This window comes from Chamaea fasciata, unplaced genomic scaffold (genome assembly GCF_029207755.1).
Source record: "Chamaea fasciata isolate MVZ Bird 193981 ecotype frontalis unplaced genomic scaffold, bChaFas1.0.hap1 SCAF_9, whole genome shotgun sequence".
Taxonomy (NCBI): Eukaryota; Metazoa; Chordata; class Aves; order Passeriformes; family Sylviidae; genus Chamaea; species Chamaea fasciata.
In genome coordinates, this window is record NW_027094094.1 from 32713006 (window position 1) to 32730268 (window position 17263).

A 17263-nucleotide genomic window follows, 5' to 3' on the forward strand; every position below is an offset into this window, starting at 1 on the left:
ACCGCAGCACCTCCAGCCCAGCATTTCCTTTCTTTCTTCTTGACTTTAGCAGTTAGGATGAGCCTAAAGCCATGGGCTGAAATGTACAAGGGCTCAGGGAAGGAGAAATCCTCTCCCCGCGTGAAATATTCATTACCAATTGCTGGGAAACACCGGATTCCAGCAGCCCCTACCTTCGGGATGGAGGTCGTGGCGCGGCTCGGCACCATCCTGCCGGATGGCCGAGCGTCGATAGACCACGTGGGCCCTCCCATGCTCCTCCGTGTCCTGCTGGCCCCTCTCCAGGGGCTCGATGAAAAACTCGTTGCTGTCTGTCCGAATCAGGCCAGCCTGGACTCCACAAAGAAATAAGGAAAAGGTGGGGGAAAACGGTGTGGTTTTATATAAGTGTAGGGGGACATGCACACTCGATATACTCGTTAAAGACTGATGCACAGCACGCACAAAGGGGAAAGACATCCCAAAATAATGTTGTCTTGATCCTACTCCATGACACCGGGATGATTCTAATACCATGTTCACCTATAACAACCCTTAATTTTTCCTGTAGGTGAGAACAAAAAAATTAAAAAGGAAAGAAAAACCAACCAACAACAAAAAAAGAAACACCGCCCAGCCTGGCTGCAATTCAAGTTTGGTCTTTATATGGCTATGAAACTCCGTTCTGTCTCATCCATGAGTTGTGCTGGACCCTAAACTAAGGGATACAAGGCTGAAGGGGCTCGCAAGACACTCCTGAGCCTCCCTGAACCCTCCCCATTCCATTCCCGCGGTGCTGTTAGGATATCTGCTATTTCACTGACACAACAAGCTGCAAAAAGAAGAAGGAAAGAGAAACCATTCTCTCTGCCCCATGAAGTACTCAGGAATTAACACAGGGGAATCCCACTGGAGCAGAAGCTGGAAAGCATTACAACTCCACCTCCCAAACACAGGGAAGATGAATGACAGGGCAAACATCGCTGAAAATGTTGTCCTGGCTACCGACCTGCTCCTAATTAACACCAAACTCCCATCAAATCCCCCTTACATCAGCCTGAGCGCTCACACCCCGCAGTGCTCGCCGGCTCAGACCCCAGGAAAGGAAAAGGATCACCAGGATTTGGCTTCTATCCCACAGGCAGCCCCCCCAGCTCAGCATTTTTCCCAGCTCCCTCCATGGCGCACGCATGCGTTCCTTCCTCCGGCGCTGCCCGTTGAACATATGGATCTGTTCTTGGAGCAAAGCCTTCAGCAGCATGGACATACTGGAGTCCTCATAAGGGTGTTGGAATGGTTCTCATCAAATGAAATAACATAAAAATAAAATATATACAGGGATGTATTTTGGACAGAGGCTGGGGCTCTTCCAAACCTGCCTGGCTCTTGGGGTCTCCTTCGTGTTCATGTCCCATTGGATTCAACAGGCAATGGCCAACCTGGCCAGTCTCTTGGATTCCATCAAATTTCCTGCTCCACCTGGGTTTTATTGACTGCTTAACTCTGCAGCAAAGTGGAGTTTTGGATGGTTTTGTTTTCCCTCCTTTCTGAAGAATCCAAGTCCTTGCCTGACACACATATCTCAGGTTCTTCCCACAGGAGACATCCAGGTCAAACCAGCGCAGCCAGGGATTGTGCCCCCACCCTCAGCCAAGGAGATGAAGAACAGAGCCAGGTTTAACCAGGGGCATCACGCAGGGTGGTGGTGGTGGTGAGGCAGAGAACAAGCCAGGGAGTCAAGCCATCAGTCAGGCTCAGTGATGGTTGAGCGAGGCCATGATGATGGGGCAGGGCACAGAATCACAGAATCCTTACAATCACAGCAAAGCTCTGCAAGATCCTCGAGTCCAGCCATTGACCCAGCATGGCCAAGACCACCACTAAACCACATCCCCAAGTGCCACATTTATACATTATACATTTTTTTCAACCCCTCCAGGCATGGGGAATACGAGCCTGACAATCTCTTCCATGAAGAAATTTCCAGTTCTAAAGCATTGCTCTTTACTATACAATAAGAGAAGGAGCAGAAGCAAGCCCCTGCCCCAGGAGGAGCTCTTCTGGGACACCACTCCCCCCTCCCGGCCCTGCCACGGGGCGCTTCATTTGGGACCAGGCACCCCAAAGCCGGTTTATGGGTTTAGGGCCAAAGCCGGGACTTGCTGAGTCAGGCGGCCGGAGGAAAGCCGTGCCGCCGCGCCGGGGCAAGGCTGGATTAAAATGTGAAAGAGCCTGGTCCCAAGCCACAGCCCACTTGGGTTTGAGCTGCTCTACAGCTCGTGACTAATTATATCTGGCTCAAGGAATAAAGCAGCCCAGACTTTCTCCCAAAGGCGAGATGCAACGCGCCGCCGGCTCCGGGGATGACCAACGGCAAAGGGGATAACGTGGGGATTTTTGTGTCCATCTGATCAGAGCAGCCCAAGAAATGAAACAGAAGCTGCAGCGGACACCCTGGCATTCACAAAAATAAATTAAAAAACCAAAACAACCCAAAAAACACCATTGCAAGAGGCACGCACCAACCTGCTCGCTCACAGAGGAGCAGCTCAGGTTGTATTTCAGCATTTCGGGAGGGTTGTAACAGTAGAGAGGCAGCAGAAAAGGTCAGATGCTACCCAAAAAGTCCCACTCAGCTTTTCTTGGGTTTTTTCCAAGCATTCCATCCCATCCTCAGTGATCAATTAGCCATATGCTTCCCACCCTTGGTTTTAATTTGGTTGAATAATACCAAATCAAATTAAATCAATTGGTGGATCTGTTATCACTGCTTTTTCTAACACATGACGCTGTCTGCAGCTCTCAGTGAAGGTACACCCAAACTAGAAAACAGCCCTTTAAAGACAATTCCGCTGGAAAGAGGTAAAACACACCAAATTCACTCCTGCCAGCTCACAGAGGGTGAAGACTTTTCCAGCTCTCCCGTGCCTCCCCAGGATAAAGGAGAGATGAACTACAGCCTCACTAAGGGGACTCCCCAGGACTCTGAGTAAGAAACTCCTCCACTGCTGGGTAAAAAGCTCCAACTCCCACAGGATTTTAGGAAATTCTGACACTTAACACAGCTGAGATGTGGAAAAATTAATAAAGTTGCTGCACTCAGCCAGGGAAGCTAACAAGAGGGGGAAATCCAGCTGCGTGCATAGTACGTATTTTTCCTGTAAGATTCACACGTAATTTGGACAAAAAGTCCTAGAAAACCAGGCAGTGTGAACACAGACACCATGGATAACAGCGCTCCCCTTCCATCCAGAGGGCAACGGGCATGGTCCAGAGGTGCTCCATCACTATTTTCATGCCTCTCTGCAGCACAGGCTTTGCAGCCCATCAAACACAACACTTTGCCTTCCTTGACTCCTTTTCCCAGCACTTCGTGCCAAGGCAAGAGGTTTTTGGGGTGGCTACAGACCAGGCTTTGCCAGGTGACCTGAGCCAGGCCTCAAATGTAGCTCCTGGTGGAGTGAGGACATGGAGACAACACTCAGCACTAATTAATTATTGGGTTTTCAGCCCAAACAGGGCCTGGTTTGCATCTCACTGCCAAAACTTGGGATTATCACCTGGGAGAAAAGCCCTCATACCCACGTAACGCCCACACCAGCTGAGGCCAGTGGGATCTATGTGATCAAAGGGATGTCTCACACTCTTTTTCTCCCCAAAATTAACCTTACAGCCTAGGAACTGCAAGGAAAATGCTGGAAGACCAAGCCACACTTTTTTCAGTGAGACATCATTTTGGGGGGCTTGTTTCTCCCTCCACTCCCTATTAATTATTGTTTCTGATGGCTTTTGTGTTCTGCTTATCTGCTGCCACCCATCTGAAGCAAGCCAGGGCCACAGGGATGGAAAACGCTGGCTCTACAGTTTGCAGTGCTACGGCAAATCACCCCAGGGAAAAGCCAGGCACACAAATATGGTGTCTGTGGGTGATAATCCTTCACCCATCCCTGCAACCAGCAAAGCAGGAGGGAAGCAAGGTCGACCACACGCCGCTAAAACCGGCGGGGAAAAAGCTGGGATGCCAGAGATGTGCAGCGAGACGTGTCCGCCGGCGGAGATTTCTGCCTAGCGCTACTTTACCAGTCAGGAATTTGGTGGCTTAGATCAGCTTTGAAATTACGTTATGGGCGACAGCATCTTCCCACCCTGGTACGAGACACCCTTGCAAAAAAAAAAAAAGTGAAAGGCCAGACTCTCACGCGTGGATGCCCACAGCGAACGACAGCCGTGAAGGGACCACGGCGTTGGCATCTGGGAAAAGGATCGGCTCGCTTACATGGCTAAATATGGATCTAGGAAAGACTTTGGGTGGACTCTCTTTTTCAAGAGCTGGGTTCAGGGTTTTGGGGTTTTTTTTCTTCCTCCCCTCCTCTCTCCCTGCCCCCTGTTATTTATAATCTCAGTCTCCGTTTATACACGGCCTAATCTCTTTGTGTACACAGCCCTCATCCGCAGCATCCCGGAGCGCTTCCTCTGGCCAGGAACCGGCGGTTGAGCGCAGCCCCGCGCCTCCCACGCACTCTATACTGGGATGCAAAAGCCACAATCCCCTTCCGAAGCTCGTGGGCAACTTCCAGCAAAAGTCCACAGGAATTCCAGGGTCCTTGCTTATTGAAGAGTTTCCTCCAGCCCAGCAGTGACATTCCTGACCATGTACATCCCTCCCAGATGCTCTGCTGCTTCTCCGACAGGTCGTAAACACCATCCTCCCGTCCCATCCGCACCTAGAACTGGGTTTTGGTTCCGTTTCTTGCTCTGTTTCCTAGAACAAGCTCTTTCCCCTGCTTTTCAGGAATCCTCTTGATCTCCCCACTCCTCCAAAGCAGGTGGATCCTGAGCAGATTGAAGATATCGGATGCGCTTAAGCCAGAGGGCCACACAGCCAGAAAACCCATGGAAAAGAGAAACCAACTGTGATGTTGGATGCATCACTAGGGCAAGGGAGTCGAGCACCTGCTTGTCCCCTCAGCCTCGTGTCCTTCACCAGAGCACGGGCAATTCCTGGTTGGAGCCAGGATAGTGATTTGTTGGCCACCGGGCAATAAATTTATTGCAGTCAATAGGAAAAAAAAATCCTTATGCTGGGGGGAAAGCCACTTCTTCTTTTACATGGGCTTAAAAGGACGGGCTTGGGGTACCACAGGTGGCAGGATATGGCTGCATAAATCCACACGAAAAAGCATCCTGTGGTACAAGCTACATCTTAACCCAGGTGGAGCAAGGGCAAAAAGAATGACGAGGTGTGGAAAGGGCTGTGATGGGAAAACTTAGTGCTAAAGCCTAGAAAAGCCTGGAAAAGTTAAATTAAAGCCGGCTTGGGATTACCACTAACAATAGAGTGGACTCTGGGGAAGAAAATTCCCCAAAGCTGTGCCACAGCAGGGCATGGATCAGCTGCTGATCGCCTCCAGCATCCATTTGCTCATGATGCCAAAGGGAATGAGATCTGCCATGGAACCTGCACGCTTCAAACCCCGGTCTCTGTTCCAGACTCAGCACTATTTGCTGGAAATGCCTTTAAAGCTTCCAAGCCTGCCCACATTCGCCAAGCCCCAGCGCAATCCGTGTCCCAGAGAAAAGTCTGCAAGTCCACAGCCTCAGCCCATTCCCGAAAGGATCCTTCAAAAGGTGTGGATTACGTGCTAAAAAAATTTAATTCCTATATGTAGGCGAAATATGTATTTCCAGCTGTGCTGCTCTATCATTTCTGCTTGTACACAAGCACCAGGCACTGTATAAAAAGAAAGGAATGCCAAATTGTTCGTGCTGGTGGCCAAAATTGGCTTAAGGAACTCCCAGAATAAAGCAACTAAAAAAGAAATACATATAAATATTTTTTTTAAAAAAAGGCACAAAATAAGACATTTCCTCCAACTCCACGGTAACTTTAAGTGGTACCAGGAGCAAACAACAAACTCTGGCACCTAAACCAAGATTTAAATTGGCTCAAAGGGAAACTGAAGGGCAACAGGCCAAGAGTATTAAAAAATAAGCGCTTCCCCAAGCGCATCAAAGGTAGGGAACCCACAGGCAGAGCAGATGCCAGGGATAAGGAGGTAACAGAGCCATTTAAAGGAATTAAATCGCTGTGGCAGCAAGTTACTGATGCTGAACTGTGCTCAGAAAGCCAAGAGCCTCTGAGCCCTTGAGAGATTAAAAAAAAAAAAAAAAAGTCCTCCCGCAAAAAGATGCTTGGTAGGAGCCAGCCTGCTGCTAACAGTGATTTCAGGAGGTGCTTCAGCTCACACAGTATCATTTAAGAGGTGGGAAATGCAGAGGAAAAGTACCCTGGAGCAGTCCCAAGGTAAAACACGGGTGGACGAGGATAGAACAGCATCACCAGGAGTGTGGGTCCCCGTCCCAGAGGCTGGGCACAGCCCATGAATGTAACAGCATCTGTGCAGGAGGCAGTTCAGACACAGGACTGGCAATTTTTCCAAGCCTTTTAAATAAATATTGGTGCACAGAGCAACCTGACAGAGTAGCAGGCAACACCCAGGGCCACATGGGGAAAGGAGTCCTGCCGCTGTCAAGGGCTGAAGGGCAAAATATGGCACAGACACCTAAAGCATCACCAAAAACTCGGGTTTCAGGACGCCACGATTCATTTCTTAAGAGACAACCACACCAAAACACAGGCAGCGCACACAAAGCATCCCACCAGCCTCCAGCTTACCAGTCCATCGCAGTTGCTGATGGCCACGGCAGCTCCAGGCATCCCGGAGATGTCACCGGTGAAAAGGCACCGCTGCTGGAGGGGCTCCCGGAAAAGCACCTCAAAATCCTCCTGCCACTCCGCCACGGCTCCCGGCAGCACCAGGCGGCGGTTGGGCCTCAGTCGGAGGTGCAGCTCCTTCCCAAAAACCGTGACGTTGAAGTAGAGCAAGCGGCGCTGCGGGGACTCATCCGGGGGGCTGCGGGGGACGCGGCGGCGGGACGGGGCCGGGGGACAGGCGGGCTGGCCGAGCCCCGCCGCCGCGTCGCCGGACACCACGTGCGACAGGAAGCGACCCCGGCAGTCGGTGCTGAACGGGACGATCACTCCATACTCGCTGAGTTTGCCGGACAGCAGGAGCTCTGCGGAGACAGCGCCGGGGGAAAGGGCTGCGGGCGCGGAGCATCCCGCTCGGGCGCCGGGATCGCGGGGGCCAACCCGACCCAAGGGGAGCCTTCGGCGAGCACCGCCGGAGCTCGATAAAACCGACAGATGCTTTTCCGTCCCGACCCAGCTCCGCTTTGTAGTTTTAAGCGGGTGCGTCCAACGTAGCAGAAGGAACTCGGGCTGACGTCCCCTCGCACGCCAAGCACGCCAACTATTTCTCGCCCAGCCTCCATCTCCCCCAATTCCCATTGAAACCTAACCCCCCCCCTCCCACCCGCCCCCAGCAGCGGATTCCCTCTCCCTTCTCCCCATCCTCCGGGGTGCAGGCACCTGTCAACCCCCCCACCCCAGGCCCCCCGCCCGCGGGGCAGCGACCGTACCTGGGGCGCCGCCGGCGGCCAGGCAGCCGTGCAGGGGGACGAGGCAGGAGAGCACCAGCCGCAGATAATCCATTTGGGGCCGGCGGCGGGATGCGGGGCCGGCGGGATGCGGGATGCGGGGCGGGCGGCGCCCGGCGACCGCCTCCCCCCGCCGCCGCCGCCGGGGCCGCCGGCGCTCCCGCCGCCGCCGCCGCCGCTTCTGCCGCCTCCCGGACGGCGTGGGGCGGGCCGGGGGCCGGGTCTGGGCCAGGGGGTGGGAGGTCGGGCTCGTTTTAATTAAATTTCTCCGAATTTTTTAGATTTTTTTTAAACATAGTTTTCTTATTAGAGAGGCGGGAGGGGGAGCGGGGTGGGGGGGGAGAAAGAAAAAAAAAAAGTTCTCGCGTTGCCTGTGGATCGTTCTTTTCTTGGAGATTAAAAAAAAAAAAAAAAAAAAAAAAAAAAAAAGCCTTTTCGGGCAGCCCTCCCTCCTTCCTTTCCTCCCTCCCACCATCCCGCCTCTCCATCCCTCCCCGCCCCGCGGCTGCCCGGCTCCAGCGCTGCCCGAACAAAGGCGAGAGGCGCCCGGAGCCGGGGAGCGCCCCCCCAGCTCTGCCCCTCTCCCCAAATCCCAGCTCCCGGTCCCTCGCTGCAGCGGGACCCCGCGCGGAGATGCTCCGTAGGGAGAGCCAAATCGTCTCCCTGCTTAGAGCGCTGCCGCCGCGTGAGCTGGAGGTAAACATCCTGTTTGGAAACATCTGGGATGTTTTCCAGGTGCAGAAACATCCCCAACTGAGAAACTGAAGATGCCTCATCCCTGGCAGTGTCCAAGGCCAGGTTGGATGGGGCTTGGAGCAACCTGCGATAGTGGAAGTTGTCCCTGGCCATGGCAGGAGGCTGAAAAAAAAAGTTTTAAGATCCTTTCCAACTCAAACCATTCCATGATCCTATTTAATTTTTTTTCCTTCCCTCTTCTCCTATTTTTAGGGGGAAACAGACGGAAGGAGGCACTGGCCTTGTTCCTGGATGCCATCCTGCTGGCTCTCCAAGGAAAACCCACATGCCTTGGGTTTTCCAAAGGGCACCACCACAGCTCCGGAGCTGGGACCCCACAGTTCAATACTTGCTGTGCTTCCTCAGGCTCCTCCTCCTCACCACCCTGGCAAGGGGCAAATAAATCCAGTACTCCCCTAAAAAAAACCTCAACAGAACTCAACAAATCCAGCACCGTGGTAAAAGGGCTTCCCACATCATAGAATCATGGAATGGTTTGGGTTGGAAGCAACTTTCAAGATCATCTTGTTCCATCCGTTTGCCATGGGCAGGGACACCTTCCACTGTCCCAGGTTGCTTCAAGCCCCATCCTACCCGGCTCTGAACACTTCCAGGGATCCAGGGGCACCCATCAGCACAGGGGAACAAACCTCCTAGCACTGTTTCCATTTGCTGTGTCCAGCTATTTTTTTTCTTCTGGACAGGACTCCAGGGAGGGGGCTGTGCTGCAACACCAGTAACACCAGTTGTGCTGGTTGTGCTTGGATCATACTGCTGTGGGGCCCAGGGGCTGTTCAGGTTACACTGAGCAACCCAAAACCTTTCCCAAGAGGTAATTCCTGCCTTAAGGCACTTGTCATCCAAGCTGCCACAGAGGCCGGAGCATGATGGAAAAGGCAAGCAGGGAAAACAATGTGCCAGCCTGCAAGCTTCCTGTCAGGAATTAGGATTCTGGTTTTGGATTTCTTCAGCAGGATCTCAGTTGGAGCTTTGTTCCCAACCCATCAGCACAGCAATGCCTGGAATGGTAGGAAAGGATCACCATTTGGGAAAATGCCCTGCTTTTCCCAAAGGAAAGGATCACCATTTGGGAAAATGCCCTGCTTTTCCCAAAGGAAAGGATCACCATTTGGGAAAATGCCCTGCTTTTCCCAAAGGAAAGGATCACCATTTGGGAAAATGCCCTGCTTTTCCTCCCACACTGCAGGTGGAGGAAGGATCCAGAGGTGGAGATGGGGAACCCCTTGGAGATGGTCCTGCTGCAGCCATTTCTGGTGAGGTGCCACTCTGCTGTCATGTTATCCAGGAGGAATGCTGCCAGAGCATCCTTCTGGAGGAGGGTGGAGAGCTTCACTTTCCAGCTGGGTGATTGGGTTGGGTTTTGGGGCAAAGTGGAGAAGCTGAGGCTGTGGTAACCAAAATCCAATCCAAAATTCCCTGTGGCTAAAGCCACAGGATGCCTCCTAAAGGAGAGAGGAATACACATACTTCAAATAGGGAATTGCATGCTGGAAGAAAAACAGATTTTAATTCCCAGTTTAAGTCTTTTCATGCTTCTGTTGCTCAGTGCGATCTATAATTAAAGAGGAGAAATGATCTGCAGGAGCTTCTTTGCAGAAGAGATGGAAAAAGAACTTGTGCTCTGAGCATTTTGGATGATTTTGGAAGATAGGCACCCACTGGAGCATCAAAGCTGCAAGGAGCCCTCATTTTGACTGAATAGATTTATGAGAAGACATGTACTAAAGGGCATGTGAAGAACAGCTCTGGAAAACATCATTTAATTACTGTTTTTCAGAGGCAAAAAACTATTTCTTCATCCACAAGGTCTGTGAATTCATCCAGTCCCTCTAGACCTTTATGCCTCCCCTGATGTTACCAAATCTCTGGCTTTGGCAGCATAAATTTGGCTGAATGGCAATGACCTGACACATAACTTGCCTCATAATCACCTTCTAAAGGTAATAATTAAACATGTTTGGGTACATATGACATGCTGGACATGGTGAAAAGACAACTTCCAAGGGGATCTCTCAGGCTCCCAGATGACAAGATGTTCATTTGACACCCACATAGTAACACCAGCCTTACCTGTTGGTCCTATCTGCCTGAAATGCCAATATAATAATATTAGGGTGGATTTTGGTGTCATCTGTGTCGATACACCATCATTTAAGTCAGAAAAATTCGTCTATTCCAACCTTTTTCTTCCCGGTTCTTGTCATGGAGGAGGGAAAGAGAAGCAGCAAGGCAACTTCCCCTTGTCCTTTCCCTCTGCTTTGGCCCCTCCATTCTCGTTTTTGTCTTCAGGTTTTGCCTTTCCCAACCTTTAACGCTGTCCCACCCATCTCCTTGACTTTAGGCTTAACCTTTTCCTTTCCGTTTTGGAGTCCAAATGGCTCCTTTTCCTGTTTTTTCCATCCTGGGGTGCTATTTAATCTCATGCCCCCATTTCCTCCATGGATAATGCACTCTGGAGTTCTTTATGATTCAAGGCTTGGAGATTTACCAGTGACATGGGTTTGGGGACTTTCCCATCTATTAGGTAACCTCTAAGCCTGGGGAGGAGCAGGTTTGCTTCCCAGCTTCCAGAGAAAAAAGCTGACAACAGCTGCTGTTTTTAAGACCCCAAATCAGGCTCCTTTTCCTGCAGGAGGCTCCAGCCAGTATTCCCAAGTGCCAATTTCTGGCCATCCCGGAGCACTGCAGTGTCCAAGCCCTGCCTGTCTCACCAAGTACCACCTGGAGCCACAGCCCAGGTGACATGTTCCAAATCCTCTCCACCAGCAGTAGATGCAGCTATTGGCCCCCAAATACAATTAATCTTGATTTTGAGGGTTGGAAAAACCTTCACAAAAGGCTGGAAGTATTTCTTGCAAGAAAAAAAGTACAAAACCTGAAAACACCACCACCTAATTGGGTCTATTTTTGTGCCTTTATGGGCGCTGGTTGTTCTGCTCAGCCCTGCAAACCTCCTGCATGGGAGGGCATTAGGGCTAATAAAATTGTAGCAATCCCCAGCAATTACCGAAACTGCCTTTTCTGCCCATAATATCATGAGTTTGGGAGCCAGGAGCTCGGGGTCTACCAGAATGAGAAGACAGGGCTGTATTTCCACCCCTAACTCACCACATTTCTTCTTCCCAGAGATTTAAACTTTCTGTTTGTTGATCCAAAAGGCTCTGAAGCAGCTGCCCCTGCACTCAGGTTGCGCAACCACCTCCTCGCCACGAGCTGATTTCTGCCAAGAAGTGGTCAACAACGCAAAAAGAAAAAAAAATATTAAAGAAGGGGAGAAAACGTGTTTTGCAGATGTTCGGGTTAGTCTGAGGTTTTTAAAACAGCTGGGAGTAGGAAGGAGAAGCACTGGGAGGGATGGCTCAGCATCCTCGGCACAGGTAAAATGGGCAGGGGGCACAGCCAGGGATTTTACCTGACGCTTATCCCCATCCGGGTGCAGCGTATCCATGCTCAGAGCAAGGCAAAGCTTGGGTAGGGAAGCATCCCAAACCCTCCGTGCGGGGATCTGGAGCCTCAGCAGGCTCCAATCCCACCCTGCTCTCCAAAGGGAGGGATGGGAGCAGAGGCACGGCGGGCTCTGGGTGAGCGAGCATGACCTCATCCCTCAGACACGCGGAGCTGCCCCGGGATTAGACCAGGGAACAGCCGCTGCTGGAGCACCGGGGCAGGAGGGGAGAGAAAGCCCCCCGAGCATCCTCCCCTCCCTCTCCACAGCAGCCCCTGGCCCAAAACCACCCCTTTCCCAGGATTTCAGCTCCTTTCGGGGGGATTTTTAGGAGCCCTGCTGGAAGACCACGGAGGAGAGTCACGAAGATGTCGCGCTCGTCCAGGAGAGGAGCAGGAGAAGCACGAGCCCGGCTTTTGGAGGCAGGGAGGGAGGGAGCTGACAGACACATCATCTGGTCTCCGGCTGCCCCGAGGCACGATCATTCCTGGCAGATCTCTCCCTAATCCCTACTTGAAGACCTCCAAAGATGGAGGGAGCCTCCACAAGCCCCCAGGAGATTTCTCTTTTTTTGTTGTTTTTCGGCCATGTCTAGCTTTTCTTTTCCTGCAAAAGTTTTTCCTCCTGGATAATCTGTATAGCTGCAAGTTTGGCCGGGGTAAAACACTAATCCTGATATATTCTGCCACCAAACTCTTCCTGCCAGCATCCCAAAGATTCTGGATGCTGTCACAAAACCATGTGACAATGGCAGCCGCTGGCAAAGTTCTTCCACGAGGCCCCAAACACACTGGAATCAGCGCAACGTTTTAAAGGTGAGGCTTCACTGGAGCTGGAAAATGAAGGGTTTTGTATAGATTCAGCACACAATGCTGTGAATTTCTGAGAGGACCCAAGTTCCCAATGCCTTTTTCCAGGACCAGAAAGAGAGGGCTGGGTGTGCAAAGCGGCTGATCCAGCCAGGGTGGAAAACTGCCTCTTCCTACTCTCTCTGCATCCCACATCTCCAAAGGCTGCCATCCTCCCTGCTTCCTCGGTGAGCCCAGCATCCCACAAGCTGAAGACATGAGGCCGCTCCCCTGCAGCCAAACCCCTGGAAGCAACAGGACACCAAAGATGACATCGAGTTACCACAGGAGGTTGCAAGGGTGACAGCAAGAAACCTCTGGAGAGGAGCAAACTCCTGTATAGGCACATCATGGTGGGAACAGAGCTCAAATCTTCCCAAGGCTCATCTCCTGACAGCACCTAGGCAGTGGTTTTGGGATCAGAGCCCTGTGCTCAGCCCAATCCAAACAGAAGCATCTTTCCCTCATCCCACCCAACTGCATCGCGCTGCACCTCCGAGCATCGTTCCTCCTCAGCTACAGCTGCATCTGCGAATTCCTGCAAGATGTTTGCCTTGGCAGCCTTGCTGGGAGGTTTTCTAGGGGCTGGGAGTCCCCCCTCACTGCCTTGCCCACCCAGGGATGAGCAGACAAGCTCAGGAACCCAAACTGTAAAGCTGGAAAAGGGATAAATGAGCCAGAAAGTGGAAGCCGACGCCGGTCCCGGCTGAGCTGCAAGTTGAGGGATGGTGAAACAAGGTCAGCGAGATTTATACCGACAGCCTTGGATGGCTTCCAGCCCCTACTGTCAGCGGCTGAGGCTTGGAAAAGAGGAGGGAAAAACTTGCTCTCCTTCTAGGAACCACGCCGCAGAGAGAGCTCCGCCGGCGTGGCCGCATCCCGGCCATGGAAAAGCAGAAACTAACCCCGAAAATCCCCGGGTTTGTAAGCACAGCTGCAGCAGATGTTGAACTCCAAGTCGGCAGCACCTCGGTGGGACCGAGGCAGTCGCCAGGGTGAGGGGCTCCTGCTGCCATGGGTGGAAATGCAGGGGACCCTCCTTGCCAAATCCGCAGAGCTCCCTGATGGCCGTGGCATCCAAGAGGAAAATGTGGACTAAAATCCCACCAGCATCACTTCAGCTCTGGTGGCACAGTCTGGCCACAGGCCTGGCTGCTGGGAGACATCCATCCCTGCTACCTTGGCATTCCCAGCCCTTCCCTTTCTCCTTTCCCTTCTAATGCACAATACAAACTGGGTTAACCTTGTCCAGCATCCCCCCCAGACAAGCCTTTCCCTCTCCACACATTGATCACTTTATTAATTTTTTATCATCTTCCTGCTAAAATTAAGCTTACTGCCATGAAAACCCCAAATCTTTTTTCTTCTTTTTTCTTTTTTTTTTTTTTTTTTCTTTTACCTCTTAAATCGAACTCCTGAGCATTCCCCAGCCCCCAGGGCCTTGCTCATCCCCTCAGCCCACAGATATTTTTCCAGCATGACCCTCACCAGCCAGCGAGAGCTTTCAAGTGAATCTCATTGAGCCCCATCTCCTCTTTTAGCTTGAGCCAGGGAAAATTAATTTTTCATTTGCTCGGGGCCAGAAGCACCCTGAGGTGGTGGAGGGCTGGAAAACAGCTGCTTTTTTTTTTTCCCCCTTCCCCTGCAATATTCATGGAGGAAAAGTGAGAAATAGAGGGAGAAAGTCATTCCAAGCCTGGGGTCCGTGGTTTATACACGTTTAGCTGCAACAAAAAGGCCAAGCCTTATTCTTTGCACGATGCCCGTAGGTTTTGGAGCTTTGGAAAACCTCCCCTTGCTGCCACCCTCTACACAGGTTAGCATTTCCATTGCTCTTCTGGGTTTAGCCAAAAACCCCACTTTTCTGCACCATCCCCTTTCAGCCCATGATTTATTCCTGCCTCTGCTCCCCAAAACAACAGGGGGCTTGGCCATGCCTGGGGCTCCAGTGGAGCTGGGAGGGTGAAAATGAGGGGAAAAGGGGAGCTTCTGGTGCTTGGAGGTCTGGTATTGTGCCTACATGGCTTTTATTTTTACTTTTTCAAGCCCTGGCTCTGCAAAAGCATCTTAATTACTATTCTTCAGCTGTAAAATGAAACCCAGATGTGCTCCCTTTGCAGAGGTTTCATCGGGGGGTTCTGCCAGAGGGGGACATCCCAGCAAGGAAAACATGGAAATTATTATTATTATTAATATTATTTTAAGAGCTCTCATGTCCAGAGCTATTTGTGGTGGCCACAAGCCAGCACATGCCTCTTCCTTGCAGCTGTAAATAGAATTTATATCACCCCCAGCTCCAAACACCCTTAATTTTCACCAAAATTAAAGGGAAGCACTCCTGAGCTGGGCCTTGAAAAGCTGATGGCTGTGGGACTTGGGTGCAGTTGGCAGAGCTGCCACAGCTGAGCAGAAAAAATAGGGGAAAGGGGATTTTTGGGGGAAAAACACAGCCCTGAAGCCTCTGATAGCTGCAGTGATTTTGCTGAGGCTGTGGCAGGTTTCCCCTTGCAGCCCCATGTGCCAGTGGAATATTGGCTCCTCGGCACATTTTCCCTTTTGGATGGATAAAAAACTTAAAGACACGTGAAGTTCAGCTTCCAAGGATTTCTACTCGCCCGTAAGAGGAGGAGGAATAAAATCCCTGGCTGAGGTCAGAGCAGCCCTGTTCCTTTTACCTCTGTGAAGCCCAAGGAGGGATCCCTTTGCCAGGGCCCCTTGTCTGATGCAAGGATGCAGGAAGGGAGAATCTGGCCAAGACCAGCTGTATTTTCGCACTTTTTGGAATTAAAAAAAAAAATTTAAAAAAATACATATATATATATATATAAAACCTTGAAAGAAAGGGGATCTCCCAGGCTGATTTACTCAAGGAGAGTTTCACAGAGAGATAGTGGGGTTGGGATAAAGTTTCTTGCCCCATTGTCACCACCCACACAGTGTATTCCTAAAATTATTTCTTATCTATGTTATTGTCCTCCCAGAAAAAAAAAAAAAAAAGAAAAAAAAAAGAAAAAAAAAGTTTCTGGCAGAAAGCTTTGCCTTCTCTGGAAGGAGGCAGCTGGTCCAAGAGTACACGTGGTGCAAAGCTCCACTGAAATACTCCTCCCACCAAACAAGCTCCATCCAAAGGCAGAGGCTGAGCAGTGAAAAAGCACTTCTGTCCTCATTGGGGGAAGAAATATGGGGATACCTCCACTTCCAAGGCAGATTTTGACCTTGAACTCCCCCTGTGACAAACTCTCTGTTTGAGTCACAGGGGTTGTATTCTGTTCCAAAAAGGTTTTCTTCTATTTTTTAGGAAGTGTTTTTTATTAAAATACATTATAATAGGGACTTAAAAGACAGGTTTTGTCTCTGTATGAATAGCAAATACCATTCAGTCAGCGGTTACAAGTTAATCATGCCTCAATTTATAAAATGGTTTAATTACACCCTTAAACATGACCTTTGCTATGAGACAAGAACACGAGTGCAGCACATCTACTGCAGGGAAAAACCTGGAAAGGACGTATCAGCACAGCCCAAACCCTCAGGGACGGGGAAGGCAAGTAACAGCATTAATAACCCATTAATTAATTATCCACGTCAAATATAATCTCGTTAGGCAGTAGCACAGCTGCAAACAGCCCCATTGCCACCTTACCCCCACACTGTACCCAGAAAAAAAAGGGGGGGAAAAGTCATTAAACCACTCACTGCTTTCACGACAAAGGAGCCAGGCTCCCAAACCGGCCAAAAATCCTCTTTGATGACGACCCAGGGTATTTTGGTGCGGAGGAAGGAGCATCCCTCCTTTGCTCCGCGCTCAAGGCTTCCTGAGCAGCGAGGGGGGAAACACAAGTGGGAACTGGGGGAAAGGTACAGGTGCCCCTGGTTTGGGTTTGAGCTCCCAGGGAGAGGCTTAGGGCAGGTCCCACCTGGGGACAATTTGTCCTCACGTCCCTTAAGGCTGCAGGGAGGGAGGAGCCGGTGGGATGCAGCATCCTGGGTTTTCTGGGAAAACCATGTGGTGCAGCCCGGGGCACGTGGGCAAGGCTCCTAGGGTAATAAATACAAACATTTAAATAAGGTCTCTCTCCTTTTCTCCGGCGCGGGTCAAAGAACCACTTACACCATTTATCAAGGCAGCTGAGGGCCCCCTTTCAATGTTCTCCAGCTCCACCTTTCACCTCTTCTAAGCTCCAGCAGCACCAATGCCATAACCTTTTCCATAGGTGGAATAAGGGGTGGATTTGGGGTTTTTTAAGGGATATTAAGTTTCCATCGCCCACCCCAGGCTATGTGTATAACCAAGGGTGCAGTGGGGTGATTTGGGGGCGTGTTGGGGCTTCTCCTTGGCTGCAACACAGAGCCTGGCTCTTTTCCATTTTCCTGTGTGTCTGCAGGTTTGGGGAAAAGCGTTTGTAGACAAAAAAAAGCCCCAAAAATGGGTGATGGCACCCGGAGCTGTAGGGATGCCCTGTGCCCCCATGGAAATGAGATGCAGATCTGGGATCAGCATCAACAGAGCAGACAACCAGCCACAGATCTGTGTTTCCTGCCCTGAAATCAATCCCTTAGGACTGCCGGCTGGGGTTTAATATTTAATTCCCTACCCCAAAATAACCTCAGATCCCCTCAGCTGTATTCCCACACTCCAAGCCCTGAACAAGGTGAGGAGAGTGGAGAATTAGGAGTTAACTGAGGGTCAGAAACCTGCAGAAAACCAGTTTTCATGAACATCAATAAAATTGAT

At 51.0% G+C, this 17263-nt stretch overlaps 1 protein-coding gene and 1 long non-coding RNA gene across 2 annotated transcripts in view; both read right to left on the minus strand.

Annotated features, from left to right (window-relative positions):
• Positions 1 to 7534, minus strand: part of ADAMTS14 (ADAM metallopeptidase with thrombospondin type 1 motif 14) — a 29750-nt gene extending 22216 nt beyond the window's left edge. Inside the window, exons 1-3 of the mRNA XM_066191777.1 lie at positions 7462 to 7534; positions 6656 to 7056; positions 174 to 330 (exon numbers count right to left, since the gene is read on the minus strand). Coding sequence (XP_066047874.1) covers positions 174 to 330; positions 6656 to 7056; positions 7462 to 7534 — 631 coding nt within the window. The remainder of the gene's footprint in view (positions 1 to 173; positions 331 to 6655; positions 7057 to 7461) is intronic.
• Positions 7535 to 8785: 1251 nt separating this feature from the next.
• LOC136293720 (uncharacterized) lies at positions 8786 to 16464 on the minus strand. Its single transcript, XR_010722240.1, has 3 exons — positions 16225 to 16464; positions 11344 to 11455; positions 8786 to 9677 (listed from the first exon to the last, which is right to left on the minus strand). It is a non-coding gene; the product is annotated as an uncharacterized lncRNA (long non-coding RNA).
• Between the last annotated feature and the right edge of the window lie 799 nt (positions 16465 to 17263).